Source organism: Botryllus schlosseri, chromosome 4, assembly GCF_051294905.1.
Source record: "Botryllus schlosseri isolate E-star chromosome 4, Bs_hap1, whole genome shotgun sequence".
Taxonomy (NCBI): Eukaryota; Metazoa; Chordata; class Ascidiacea; order Stolidobranchia; family Styelidae; genus Botryllus; species Botryllus schlosseri.
The window spans coordinates 20985851-20999834 of NC_137239.1; the positions used below are offsets into that span (position 1 = coordinate 20985851).

The 13984-nt window shown below is 40.2% G+C and overlaps 1 protein-coding gene across 1 annotated transcript; it reads right to left on the reverse strand.

The window, feature by feature from the left end:
- Positions 1–1543: 1543 nt before the first annotated feature.
- On the reverse strand, positions 1544–9960 carry LOC145437381 (uncharacterized). Its single transcript, XM_080314598.1, has 15 exons — positions 9842–9960; positions 8312–8424; positions 8173–8256; positions 8013–8108; positions 5875–6022; positions 5652–5799; positions 4911–5029; positions 4707–4838; positions 4534–4631; positions 3566–3649; positions 3397–3492; positions 3190–3346; positions 2056–2203; positions 1848–1966; positions 1544–1785 (listed from the first exon to the last, which is right to left on the reverse strand). Exons 1-15 carry the CDS (start codon positions 9894–9896, stop codon positions 1592–1594), a joined length of 1791 nt encoding a protein of 596 aa, XP_080170724.1. The 5' UTR covers positions 9897–9960; the 3' UTR covers positions 1544–1591.
- Positions 9961–13984: the final 4024 nt, after the last annotated feature.

Sequence of the window (13984 nt, forward strand, 5' to 3'; positions counted from 1 at the left end):
TCCTAGATATTGGCACTTATTATTCGTTGTCTTTGGCTATATTACCGTGTTTCAGCGAACTGATATATATATTTGATCACCATGCATTGAACATTGTTAAGCAATGCCCATGGAGCGGAGTTTGTCTGACATAAGAGAGGTAGCCAAATAAATTGTCTTTGGCAATCGATGCGTAGCCTACTAATCATTTATTTTCAAATGCTTTTCTCCATATAGGCAGCCGCTAAATACACCTTTGATTTCATCAAATCTCAGGCTTACCGCAAAGTCACGACGCTCGGATACGACGGTGTCGGAAATTTTCAGCCCTTGGCTGTTTTCATTGCCTTGCTTAACTAAGGTGTCATCAAAATGTCATTCCATGTAATTACGTATGTCCAGCAACCGTTTCATTGCCTCCGAATTTAGGACTATTAGAAATATAATGAGCTATGATCATGGTACAGCTCCGGTTATTACAATATTTTCCCAGTTTCCCTCTATTCATGGTGTCGCGATTGCTTAATATTGTTGGTATTTTTATTTCCAGTCCGTTCGCGACAGCTTAACTGTACGACAGCTCTTCGAGACGCCCTGTATTACATAATTAGTATAATTGCTTCGCCATTCATTGCTTCGCCTACCATTCATAATACTACAGATGACGTGAAAAGTTCAAATTTGTACCTTTCATGTGACGCCAGTACGCCACATTAAGTTGATAATTCGGATTTATTTGATCGTAGCTATTTCATTGCACTTTGCGACAATTCTGCGGTTTGGTCACGATTTCACAGAAATGTGTATTCCGCTGACGTGCGTAACTTTGTGTTATAAGCTTTGGATGCTGCTGTGATACGACCAATTGAGGTGTCAAGGATTCCACGTTTGGAAACTTGGAATCATAATTCTTGTTGGTGATAAAACTCTTAAGTGGAAAGGGGCATATAATTTCAGTACGGCACCGTAAAAATTGTTCTTTCACTATTCGACTAGAATCATTACTCGATTCTGATTCGACAACTCGAATCCTTGATACACATGGCGGGCGATTAGACCTTGGTGATTTACGAATGCAACTAGCTTGATTTTGTTATTTTACTAGTGCATTACATCCCTCCGCATTATGTTATTCCAAACACGGCAGCAGCTGTAGACTCCAAATATATGCGTGTTGCATAAGCCATGTCTATGCGGCTGAACCGATCTCAGATCGGGACTTGAAATAGGCACAGCAATGGTGTTGGGCTATTGAATTCAGCACCTTATTTGCTTAATTAATAGTATATTGTTGTTGTAATTCAGGATTAAGTCTCTCCACTTTGACTCGCATTAAGATTATTGTCCTCATGCAAGGTTGATAAATAAATTATTCTATCTCTATCGCACTCGTTCGACAGAGCAATGAAAACAGCATCTAGATCCAGGTATTTTTCAGTAAGACTAGAGGAGATGCTATTCATCGACGCAAATGAGAGAGCATAATTCCGATTGCTTCGTCTCTAATTTGGTATGGAAAAACGGTCTTCACATTAAAACCCCAACCCCAAAACAAAAATACCTATGAATTCATAAGTATATAATTCCAAACCATGCGCCATTATTTGCCAAGTTACCAAAAGCAAATTATTCCCACGAGCAGGAATGAGAGAAGATATGTGAATAGGCAATTTGACTTCGATAAATTAGCCCTGCCAGTGTAAGGTTTGCTTATCATCGAGCTACATCCTTTCGGAGTCAGTGTTTTGAGATCGAAACCACCTCCAGCCAATCTTTGTACCGCCTCCGGGCGGTAATTTTCTTTCTCTGCGTAGCATGAAACTCGCGTAATGTAAAGAAAGCAAAGTAGCAACAACATCACCACCTACCGAACAGTAAAAACTCAATCAACGTGCATCCTTCGGTCAACGTGTCAAAGGCCGAGGTGGTATGAATGGCGGCAGGTGGAACAGCCATGTAGCGGGATATGTCCAGTTTAAGATCTTGCCTATTTAGGAGTACACAAACGGCGCGAACCACATTTCAATCGTAATGCTGTACATGTTCTAACGCTAGATTGATTCCAGCCATACTTACAGCATCTTGTGGGTGAATTCAGACGGTATTTTCACTGGCACCTTCACGACTTTCGCGCGAGTCGCCCTCTTGTTCAAGACAAGGTCAGCGCACGCTGCCTTTGCAGACGACCCGCCGGCACCGTAAACTGCGACCGACCGACCGACAACTGGAAATCAGTAGAATACAAATCGAATTTTGATATCAATTTAAATATTCAAGAATATAGGATGAAAATTACTTCCAGGCAGTAACCGAGTAATAAACCTATTTATGAATTTATGAAAATCGGTAATCAAGGTCGTCAGCGTTGGTACTCAAGCAGTAGTAGCAGTAGCGCCGTAAACTTGTACAGTACTTGTATAAGTAGCAGTGGAAATTTCCAAAACATGTCAAAACTATTTTAAACGGAGGTAGAAAACGAAAAGGAACGAAAAGTCCTAAAACAAGTAGTTTCAAAAAGAAGATTTGAAAAACAATAAAAGGACGTTTCAAATAAGGGCCCTGTCGTAAACATGTTTGTTTTCAATTGATTTTTGTTTTAAATGCAACCCTAGAAATCGTCGTCGGTTCAACAGTAATAGTCAATGGATGTCAAACATATATTATTTGGTCAGTTTACGGCAGAGGTCGGAAGCCTTTTTCGACAAAGGAGCCATATTTACCCTAATTTTCAATTGTCAATGTCATTCCACTGTTACGCGACAATTATATATTTGTGACGTCATAGCAAAAACCAACAACAAGACAAATACATTTTAAACAACGGGAAAGTTTTAAACATGTTTGTTTTAAATTGGAATTACCGTGTGTATCTTCGTCACCAACTCACATTGACACTACAGATAGGAACAATTTTCGAAGATCTATTTGGTTACCGTGGTACAACTATTGTCCCCACTTGGTGTGAACATTTCACCCATGAAGTTGACGCAAACATGTCCCTAAACTACTTTCTAATTTACAAAATCCAAAGTGTAAAAACTTCAGTAGATTTTGATAAAAAATACTGTTCAGTAGGAGTCAAAGTAGTGTAGAAAGGTAATCACTTGACTAAGTGGTGCAAACAGGCAAGATCTACTTGATCACCCCAAAAAAGTCGAAGTACTTCGTTACTGAATACTGACTACCTCTGTTGTTATCACACCCACTTACCTGCGCTGGGTCCGAGAAGTGGCAGAAGAGGAACAGAGAATATGTTAGCCACATCTTTCCCTACCGAAATTGCTTGAGATTTGGAAGTGATATCTCCCAGTACACAATGGTCTGGAGTCGCGTCGGTGCAGTACAGGCTGTAATTCGCTTGGGAAGACTACAAGGCAACGAAATTATACAGAGTCTTCGATGCGATTATTCTCTTACTTTATTTTCGTTACTGAACGGAGAGTAGATAGTATTGTTACTATCGCATTCGCCGGACGCCGGATTCGTTTCGACACGGACGAAATGATTGCTAGTCTGTGGCATCAGGAATCGGATGTATGCGCATTAGTAACATACGTGCCATGACCGTGAATGGAGCTCATATCACCTCTGAATCGTTACCAGAGTGCTGCAAACGTACGGTGACTTGTGTGAGTGACTGTCTTGCCGAATGCGGGGATATTCTTTGCTCCTATGAAATATATATGGATCGATTTCTTATGTTTGTTTCACACAAATATCACAGATATCTTATATTAGGCTGCTTATTGCGCTTTCAACATAATAACTATATGCATTTATCATTGTAATAGTTACCAGAAGTGGTCAGTAACGAAGTACCCAAATAGGCTTTGTCTTTGTCAACAGTTTTTAGGTTAAACTTCTTATATTTTACACCTTGCACATTTTTTAAAAGTAGAGAGTGGTTTCTGGATATGCTCGCATCCCTTCATGATTGGAACAGTCATAGCAGTTGAACGAAATAGCCTCTGTATAACAGTGGCCTAATTAAGTGAATAGATTTTCTAAAACCGCACGCTTTTGTAGTGTCGGTATTCCTTATACGTTTGCTGCGAAGATGCACCGCGCAATTGCAAAAGAAGCCACTTCCCATTAACTGCTAAAATTAAATATAGTATATTCATATTGAAATGAGCCCCAATATTTTCGGCTGACACACGTCAGGGGTAATAGTCAGCAACTAGTAGAGAATTGGATAGAACATTGTATCCGACTATCGTGTCAGAAAATATGACGTCACCGGCATGAAATTTCGAATAAGAGAGCCTTCAATGTACTTTTTTTAGATGGTGCACGAACTCCTTCTGTTGACACAGTCTTGGCTGGTGTATTTTGACAAAGGTCGACTCCAAGGCACACAAATGAAAGTGTGAACGGCCCCTTCCAACGACGCGAAATCTAATTTTAATTAATTTATTTATTGTAAAATATAGTTGGATGTGAATATGTACGATGAATGGCACTGCTACGCACGATTGTTGTAAGAGATACACAACTGTCACGCATGGGAAGTGATCAGTAGTTGTAGACTTCTCGTCAGGAATTGGTTCTTACCATTCTTACAATGCCTTGAAGAGCTCCATCGAATATAGCGTCAGCCACGGCGGTGTATTGATACTTATCTTCTTTTGGTGGTTTGGGCTCCATGGGACCTAAAAAGGAGCTCACATTCGCTTTCAAAGAATTCCATCGAAAAATACACATTTCAAGCTCTGTATTTTGCATACCCTTATTCATGCCGTCTTGGTGTTTACCATTCGGTGGATGTTTCAACTTTTCGTCGTCACGAGGAGGGGGAGGTGGCGGATTTTCGCAATCTTTTGAACCACCCGATGGCTTGTGTCCTACATCGTGCTTACCTTTTAACACACCGGGGGTATCATTTTAGTTTGATTCTGTGGGTACATAGTTACGGTAGATAGACAATATACCGAACACGAGAAATGATATTTGAGTGCAGCCTTTCGAAAAAGAAGTCGCGCGGAACGCGGTTTGAAGTCTGGCCAGCGGTATGCGATGATTGCGAGCGATTCTGCTTCGGATACTGGACCTTTATTATATATAATGGTATGAATACGTAACTGATAGGGGATATGCCCAGGTACCTCAATCAAGTTATGACATGACGATGAATACGATGTCGGTGGAAATATGAGCAATTGATCATGATACACAATAGTATATACGGCAGAAGAACGCGGCATTGGATCATGGGGATTAAAGTTAAGGTTAAGATTAGGCTAGGGTTAGGGTGTGAAATCCCGTAAGTTATGGAGTTATAAAATCACATGCCCAAGTGTCGCATGCTGAACTGTCATTGACATTGTGTCGTGTGCTCGTATGTTGGACAACTCAATATAAGATGAGTGGCTACTGGCTTGGATGTGTGAAATTATGGGCAGGACTGTTCGTACGATAATGGTATGAATAGAATCTCGAGTATACGCCTATAAATAATTCATATGATGATTGTGAGAAAGTCAACCATAGCAGAGACGTGCACAAAACCTCGAATGATAATGTGGTGTAGGACTGTAGGTAGCTAGGTACACTTTTAAATTCTATCAGCATACATTGTCATTCCCTGTTAACTATTACAATGCACTCACAAGGAAAGCGAAACACGATTTTTTTGCCTCTTTACTAAACGTAAATTAGCATAGAATACATACAAGCCATCCACTGTGGTGTCTTCGGTTAGCTTTACAGGGATCTTCACTTCGCGCGCGTCAGTCATTCTTATGTTCAATCGAATGTTTCCGCAGGCAAAACGATTATTGGAGCGTTCTGCCCCGCGTATGCTAATAGAGCGACCGATAACTAACAAAAGATAGCAGGCATTTTGGGCTACCTATGAGAATCAACATTCTACACCCAGTAGGGAATTATACTTACCGCTCAAAGGCCCTACGAGCGGCAGATCTGGCACCGTGAACCATTGGGCAGCATCGTTCCCGACTGATGTAAGATTGGATTTCGAAGCAATGTCGCCAAGCATGCAGTACTCAGGAGTCGAAGGGGAACAGAACGTAGTGTAATTGTCCTGTAAGGTAAGCCATAATGTGCAGTTTTCGGTAATGCTCAGCACTACAGAACAGTGACGTGCGGTCCAAGGAGGCAGGTGAGGCAGTGCCTCACCTGTCGTCTGGATGAGTAAGTGAAAATTGTGAAACCCCTCCATGAGTCGATGATTATATTGATGTTACACATCGATGTTCATAAATAACTAAATTGGAACATGTTTTTCACCAAACATCATCAATTTGCATAATTATTATTCAAAAATACAGCGCGAAATGAGAGGTGAGGCACAGGTGAGGCACGGGCGGGTTGTGCCTCACCTGCAACAATGCAATTCCTCATAAATAGCTCGGAATTCTTAATAACTGGAATCAATGAAATGAAATGCTATAGTCACACTGATTCCGAAAATCTAAATATTAACAGTGTCAGAGCACCAGAACCCCCAAAATCGCCAAGGAAGGTGACCTTCGCCTTTATTACAGACAATGCCATCGTAGAGAAACAATGGCTACGTGAGGCACAAACGAATCTGCTTCATGCACTATTCGCTAACAATTGGACAATCCAAACCGAGTGAAACGCGCTACCGATTTCGGAATCCAACAGTCTTGTAGGAATTATATAAGATTGAAGCGACGGCCAATGCGGAATGCGAAGCCAATACATTCCCTTACTAATTATGTAGCTGTTATGTATTTTGCACCCATAGCTACGTTAAATTGTGGTATGTGATAGCTATTTGCATAGGCTGCATTGTCATTGTTTGTGTCCTTTATGCTGTGTTCGACTGCAATCCCTTTAACCGTTAATTGTGGTATGTGATTGTGATAGCCATACTTACAAAGCATGCGTTGTTGTTTGTGGTAGTGGTGTCACTCCCAAACACTGGATCTAGTGTATTTTGACTTGACCTATAGTGCATTTTCTTTCGAAATTCAGCAAATCTAGTGTTTTTTTACTGAATAAAATTTGTAACTGATGCTTTTTTCATGTTCTTCGAATAATTTATACCGGAAGGCCTACTTGAAAAGATAGTAATTTTTATTTGTCTAAACATGCCCATTTGGCACAATAGCGGCCAGTCCTACATGGATTATAGAATGTGAAATTGCAATGGCTACCAGTGTGTAAAGAAAATGCTATCTATACCCGCTGCTGTTGTTATTCACATTTCAAGTCTCTTTACGTGCGTGTTGTTCTCTTGTATGTGTGTGTGTGTGGGGGGGGGGGCATGCCTCACCAGCCGTGAACCTCACCGCACGTCACTGCTACAGAACGAATACTGTGTAGTGAATCTTTTGGATCTATGCGTAAGTTTGTCGTAAATGTACGGCTCATATGGCGTAAATGAAGACTATCAGAAGTCGCTTATAGCAATATGGCAAATTGAATATGTTTCACACAATAACGCGATTATAGATGAAGAGGCCCAGCTCATCAAAAACTGTCACAGATGGGGCTGTTTCAAAATAAAACTGATTTTCCGAAAAATCGACCATCATAAAAACACTGGTAATGTATTCGTTTTGTGACAACGGAGTACAAGGTCACAATGTCAAACTAGCGGGAAAAGTAGTTATTTTCTGCACTTTGCCAATAGCCAAATATCTCATATACAATGCAAATGCTGGTATATGCGGAACATTTCCGGCGTTTACATTCTAATAAATTCTGAATTTATCCGTGTAGGATTACCAATTTAGGCAATTTGGGTACCAATTCAATATCTTAATGCTAGTCTCAAATGCTAGCAACGTATGGGTAACATCAAGGATCGAACTTACTGGCAATGCTACCTATGCACCATATTCTTTGGGAATCACGTCAAAAGCGAGATGAACTCGTGGCATGTAAATACAGTGTGCGGATGAATTACACGCCTTAGATTTTCCATATCAGAGTTGTGAAATTTCCATTTCATACAGTATACTTGCGTATTTCCATATTCCATGCCGATATTTGTTTCCTACCATGCTATGCCCATATACTCACGTCAAATCATGTCTTACCGATTCTGTAACGCCAAAGGGAGCGTATGGACGATTCTCCCCACTGCAATTATCAGGTGAAAGATTATGTTCCACGTTCCATAAGTGATTCGTAGACTGTGATTACAAATCGGTAATACCGCGGCGATAACAAGAAAATGGAATTTCGTGTTAAGCTCACTATCGAATCATTTTCTTTGTGTTTGACTATCACGGCGATTGCAGTAGTTGGGTACCCATTCTCATCAGCATTTACGCGTTGAACCTGTAAAATATATTTACAAATTTCTGTTTCAGATTAGCACTCTCTTCAATCTTACCATGCGCGCTATTCCGACGTAGGCTCCAGTAAATATTGCGTCTGCGACCACCACGTCTTCACGGTACTGGATAAATTCGTTCGAGTCTTCATCGCAAGTCTGCCGGCTACAATCTGAATATGACCTTGATTTATTATTTTCAAGTTGTTATCTTGCTCTGGACTTTATATTTATCTATATTATGCATTCAAATCAAACTTGAGACGAGTTGACTCTGTGCTGTATTGTTAATAATGTCATCCACTAAAAGCCATCCAAGAATGCGAAACGATTGGAGGAGTCTTTGAAATCAAACACCCACTTGGGCCTAGGCATGTACACTAAATGAATTTAGAACAGTCATAGAAGATAACATAAAAAGGACAAGCGATTGAGATGAGGTGGCTTACATGTGATTGTGAGGTTGATATGAGAGACAGATAGAGTAGGCTTACCATATTTTGAAAATGCAAAAAGAGGACACTTTTTCAGAAATTTGCAAGATACAAAACCGGAGTAGAATTCTCAAAAACCGGTGAATTTTTCCCACTTTGCGGTCGGTTGACTAAAAAAAAAAAAAAAGGTCATCACTTCCGCTCAGAGCTCAAAAACACGTTTTTCACTCCACTTTGCTAGGTGGATGACTAAAAAAAAAAAAAGGTCTTCATTTCGCTAAGAGCTGAAATCACCGCTTTTCCTCCGAAATACCCGCCGGAGCTTCACTTCTGCGCTAATTTGCGGCATATCACTCGCAATTTCCTCTATATCTGACCTAAATTTTCAAAAAAGAGGACAAAATCTCAAAAAAGAGGACAAAAGGGCGTCCTCCGAGGACACTTTCAAAAAAGTCAAAAAAGAGGACAAATCCTCTTAAAAGAGGACGTATGGTAAGCCTAAGATAGAGTGAAGTAGAATTTTAATTTGTGCACATTGCAAATCAACATCACACACCACAAAAATGGAACTCGGTGAATTGCGATATAAAGACATGCAAGGTAGACGTGCTCGTGGCCCGGTAATCTCGAGCGCTGACTAGTATTCATTCAGTAGAAGTCCGACATACTTGAAAGAACAATATTACGTGATTTCATATGCTGATCATAGATAGTTGGGCGAGGACGAGCGTGCATTGTACCAATGTAATGTTATACCTATTATGAAGTACCGGTACGGCGTGTATCGCAGGCTACGAATACCTCCAATATATGGAATTTGTGATGATCTGATCTTTATTCTGGAACTGCCGAAGAACATTGTTCGGGAATTAGTTATGGAAAAATCCACGCCAGCGGACAAATCTGCGTGAGTTGTTTTCTGTCAAATTTACCCAGCGGGGCTATTTACCTCTATCAGAAAACGGAGGCAAGAAATTGTCGACAGCTGCAGCACTATCAAGAGGACTAATCATCATTCAGATGATAGCTAGCGCCAAATTAGCGAACCACCCATTCTTTGACATATTTATCCAATTCGCCGCAGCCTTGGCTTATGGCCGTGTAGGCCCATACTTCATGGTTTTGCTCTATGAAAGCGAATAAACATACGACATACCTGGCGTACATAGTCCCAGGATGCCTAAAAATACAGCCAGCTGAATTTTGCACATTCTCCCAATACCTCTTACTGTACTTCCCAAGCGGCGGGCAGTTTCGCTGCGTAATTTGCACCGGTACCTCAGTCATAAATATATATCGTTCTGACAGGTCATTTGAGTGATTGAATTAATCGAAGACAAAGCATATGAAGCTTGACGAAGAATGGACTGCGTGTGACGATACAAATGCAAAACCTATTTAAGTTGAGTCTGGATGTTGGTCATAGGCAGGCCGTGTTATTTTTGGCATGTCGGGAACCAAATGCCAAAAATGCAAATTTTAAAATGCCAAAAATAAGGCATTTTTAATATATAGATTTTTATGAAAGTTTTAGATAGAAAAGTCAACAAGTATTGAAATGAGTGTGCAACTGTGCATATGAAGCGACAAAACAAGTGTGTAAAGCTAAATTCCTAAATTGAGGTCCGTGAACCCTTCGGAAGGCCGCGGTCTACCGTCCAAGTATAGAATGTTAACATTCTATGGTCCAAGTGATCTATGTAATGCGAATGAATATCTTAGGGTCGAGACCAAAAACTTGAGTACTGATATCTGGATTTACGATATACTAGGGATTGATCAACCCGGGTTGTAAATGATATACAGCAATTAGGGATGTAGCTTAATGACGATCCATTTTGTTACCTCATGTAGCCAGCTTTGTTTTGTTGTTGTTGGTCTGTTTATTTATTGTTTATTTACTGGAGTATTTGGTCTTACCAGGATATTACCTGCAATTTTTCAACCTTTGTCGTCTCCAAGTAGAGACTTATGAAGAATATGATTGGAGTAGGCTGACTCTGGATCTCCTCTCTCAACTGGTACGAAACAAGAACTCCAAATGGACGAATATGTTATTAAAATACCCCCGTGACAAGTATATTCATATTGAAATGTTGAATACGACATTTCATGCTGGTGACGTCATATTTTGTGCTACGATTGTTGATATACGATGTTCTTTTGAATTCTATACTAGTTGCTGACGATTACCTCTGACGAGTGTCAGCCGAAAATATTCGGGTTCATTTCAATATGAATATACTATTCAATTGTATATTAAAGTTCTGTATCTCCAAGAAGCTGTTCACATTTTTTAATGTGATTACACAAATATTTGTTTTCTGGATATGTCACTGTGTGACACTGCTGTAGGGTGATAAGGAGTCCACAAGTCGAATGCTGAGATATGATCAATCGAGGTCTACAGCCTTCCACTAGGGAAAATAGCATCGAAATTATAGTCCTTGTTAATATATTAACCCATTGTGGCCCGGAATCACTGTGCCCGTTCCTATTAGTACCAAGGGTATCAGAATCGCAAGTGTCACAACTGAAGAAGGTTCAAAATTGCGTTGATTTTCTTGCAGTCAGATGTATTCAACTTGACAGCCAAAGCGTTTTCGAATTGAGATGAATAAACATCGCACGCGCCAGTGCATTCACTATTCCATCTTGGCGGCCAGTCTGACGTAATAATTATACAGCAAAGTTGAACAATGTTTATCACTGAACTAGAAGATTCAACTTCAACAGACGACTGTGGCGAAATCTTATCCAAGTTTATGTGCCACGATTCAACGTATTTGATCAGGCGATTAGCATTCTCCTGGATAACCTAACTCGATGATCCCCAGATTCCCCACACTCAGTTTGGGCACCATTCTATGTCAATCAACTCGATAATAATGATAGTCGAAAATTTGCAATGAATCCTTTCTGACTTCCTTGCTTCGACTGGATCAAACTTGTATCAGCCCGGTGGTATTTATATTTGCTACTGTCTTCTACAGATCCTAATGTTGACCATCTGGAAGTCAGATACGGCATAACTATATTTCGTGATTCGCTGGTAAATTCAGAATGTGTGTAGAATTGTATGTGCATATTGTGACGGCCGACAACGGCGTGCAAAAGTATAAAGGTCACATACGTTCCTTCTTCTTGTTGTTCCCCCAAGGTTTAATGTAATATGCTCAGCTGCAATAATGCGTTGGTTCATTTAGTTAATTGCATGTCGTGTTCCGCGTTTTATGTTCATCGTTCATGTACTAAGTTCACGTAGTACGAGACGAATATTGATGATCGAATTCGTTCTCGTTTCTGAATGCTTGGGTGTCCCGAAATTACTGCTGAAAACAACACTTCACAAGACGCGAAACGTTGTATATAACAACAGCACGAAAACGCGGAATAAGTATCGTTTTGCACGATATAAAGCGCGTTGTTTTGTTACTGTAAACCAGTGCTCTTCAACCTTTTTCGACGTGGTACACCCTTTTAAGGTTTGCTCAAAACTCGTACACCCCTGTTCATTAGGTGTCTTCAAACATGACTATTTTTCTCAAATCGTACTAGCTACTTAATAAAATTGTTAGGTTACCTAACTTAAGCCTACACACCAAATTTGGCTCAATTCCAACTAGTAGCCGCCTTGCTACGGGAGAGGAAAGTTTCTATTCACTATATAAAAATAAATAACGAAAAATTTGAAATTTTTCTGTTCACCCCATGAAAGTATTAGGTTGTTTATAAAAACTATGTTCTTCAAATTTGCTTCAATTCCGACCAGTAGAAGCGGAGGTATTGCCGTCAAAAAAATTGGATTTGAATAAAATAGTATTTGGTCACAGAGTCTATTCGCAGCCAGTTAGGCAGCCCGCCACGCAAATTTAGGCTTACCATATTTTGGAAATCTAAAAAGAGGACACTTTTTCAGAAAGTTTGAGACTTGCAAAACCGGAGAAGAATTCTAAAAAACCGGTGAATTTTTCCCACTTGGTGATCAATTGACTAAAAAAAAGGTCATCTTTCCGCTCAGAGCTCAAAATATCGTTTTACTCTCCACATTGCTAGGTGGATGACTAAAAAAAAGGTCAACTTTTCACTCAGAGCTAAAATCACAGTTTTTCACTCCGAAATAGCAGCCGGAGCGTCACTTCTGTGCAGATTTATGGCATATCAATTTGCTCTAAATCTGACCTAAATTTTCAAAAAAGAGGACAAAATCTCAAAAAAAGTAGACAAAAGGGCGTCCTCCGAGGACACTTTCAAAAAAGTCAAAAAAGAGGACAAATCCTCTTAAAAGAGGACGTATAGTAACCCTACGCAAATTGGAATTTATTTCGTGTCAGAGCAAAAACAGCATGATATAACGAACGATATTCAACCTAAATGTAACAGTATTGGGGGGAGAGTAGTTAAAGCTACTGCTGCAGAAGCGGTAATTCAGATCAGCGATGATAGCAGGCGCACCAGCCTACTGCGCATCAGGCCTGCCACACACCACACACAGTCGATAGTAGCACATGGGCTGCAAGAGATGTCAGTAACCTCAGATCGGATGCCGCTATATACACAGTCTATTGTCGCTAATTTACATCACTTATAACAAAATACTAAATTGAAAATATATGGCGAAAGATTGGACATACAATCGGCATTTTAAGACAAAAGGGTTTCGATTTCAATATGGAAGCTGTTTCGACCCTGGCTAGCTACGTCACTTCATTTATGTGCATTGCGGTATTTATTAGCGTCGGGTAGGAAGCACGGATTCAAAAAGTCTGAGCTATCGCAGCGGTTTCCTCACAAATCAATAAAATACAAATGACTAGCTGAACACATGTTTGTTAACTGCATACTTTACAACACCAAACGGAACCATTGGTCTATTGCCGACGGCTAAATGAATAGAAGAAATATTTGCTTATGACATCACAATCAAGAGGTGTACAGTATTACACTTGAGATAACATTGTACCATATTGCTCGTTAACCTGTGCGTCAACCTGTCTGTACTGACCTATAAACCGGCATTTGTGATAGCTAGCCATCGGCTCATTGTAATTTGGATCTGGCACACCCCTGTACACCCCATCCGAGTGGTACACCCTTTGCGAATTCTGGTACACCCTAGGGTGTACGACCACCCCGGTTGAAGAGCACTGCTGTAAACAACGAGCTGGTTGGGTACTTCACATTCATGGCATCGAAGAAGGATTAAAATCAGTGTTTGTTGAATGCGACTGTACCTGTGCTTCATTTGAATTTATTTCATCCACTGATTACTAAGACAGGGAAATGGATAGTAAGCATT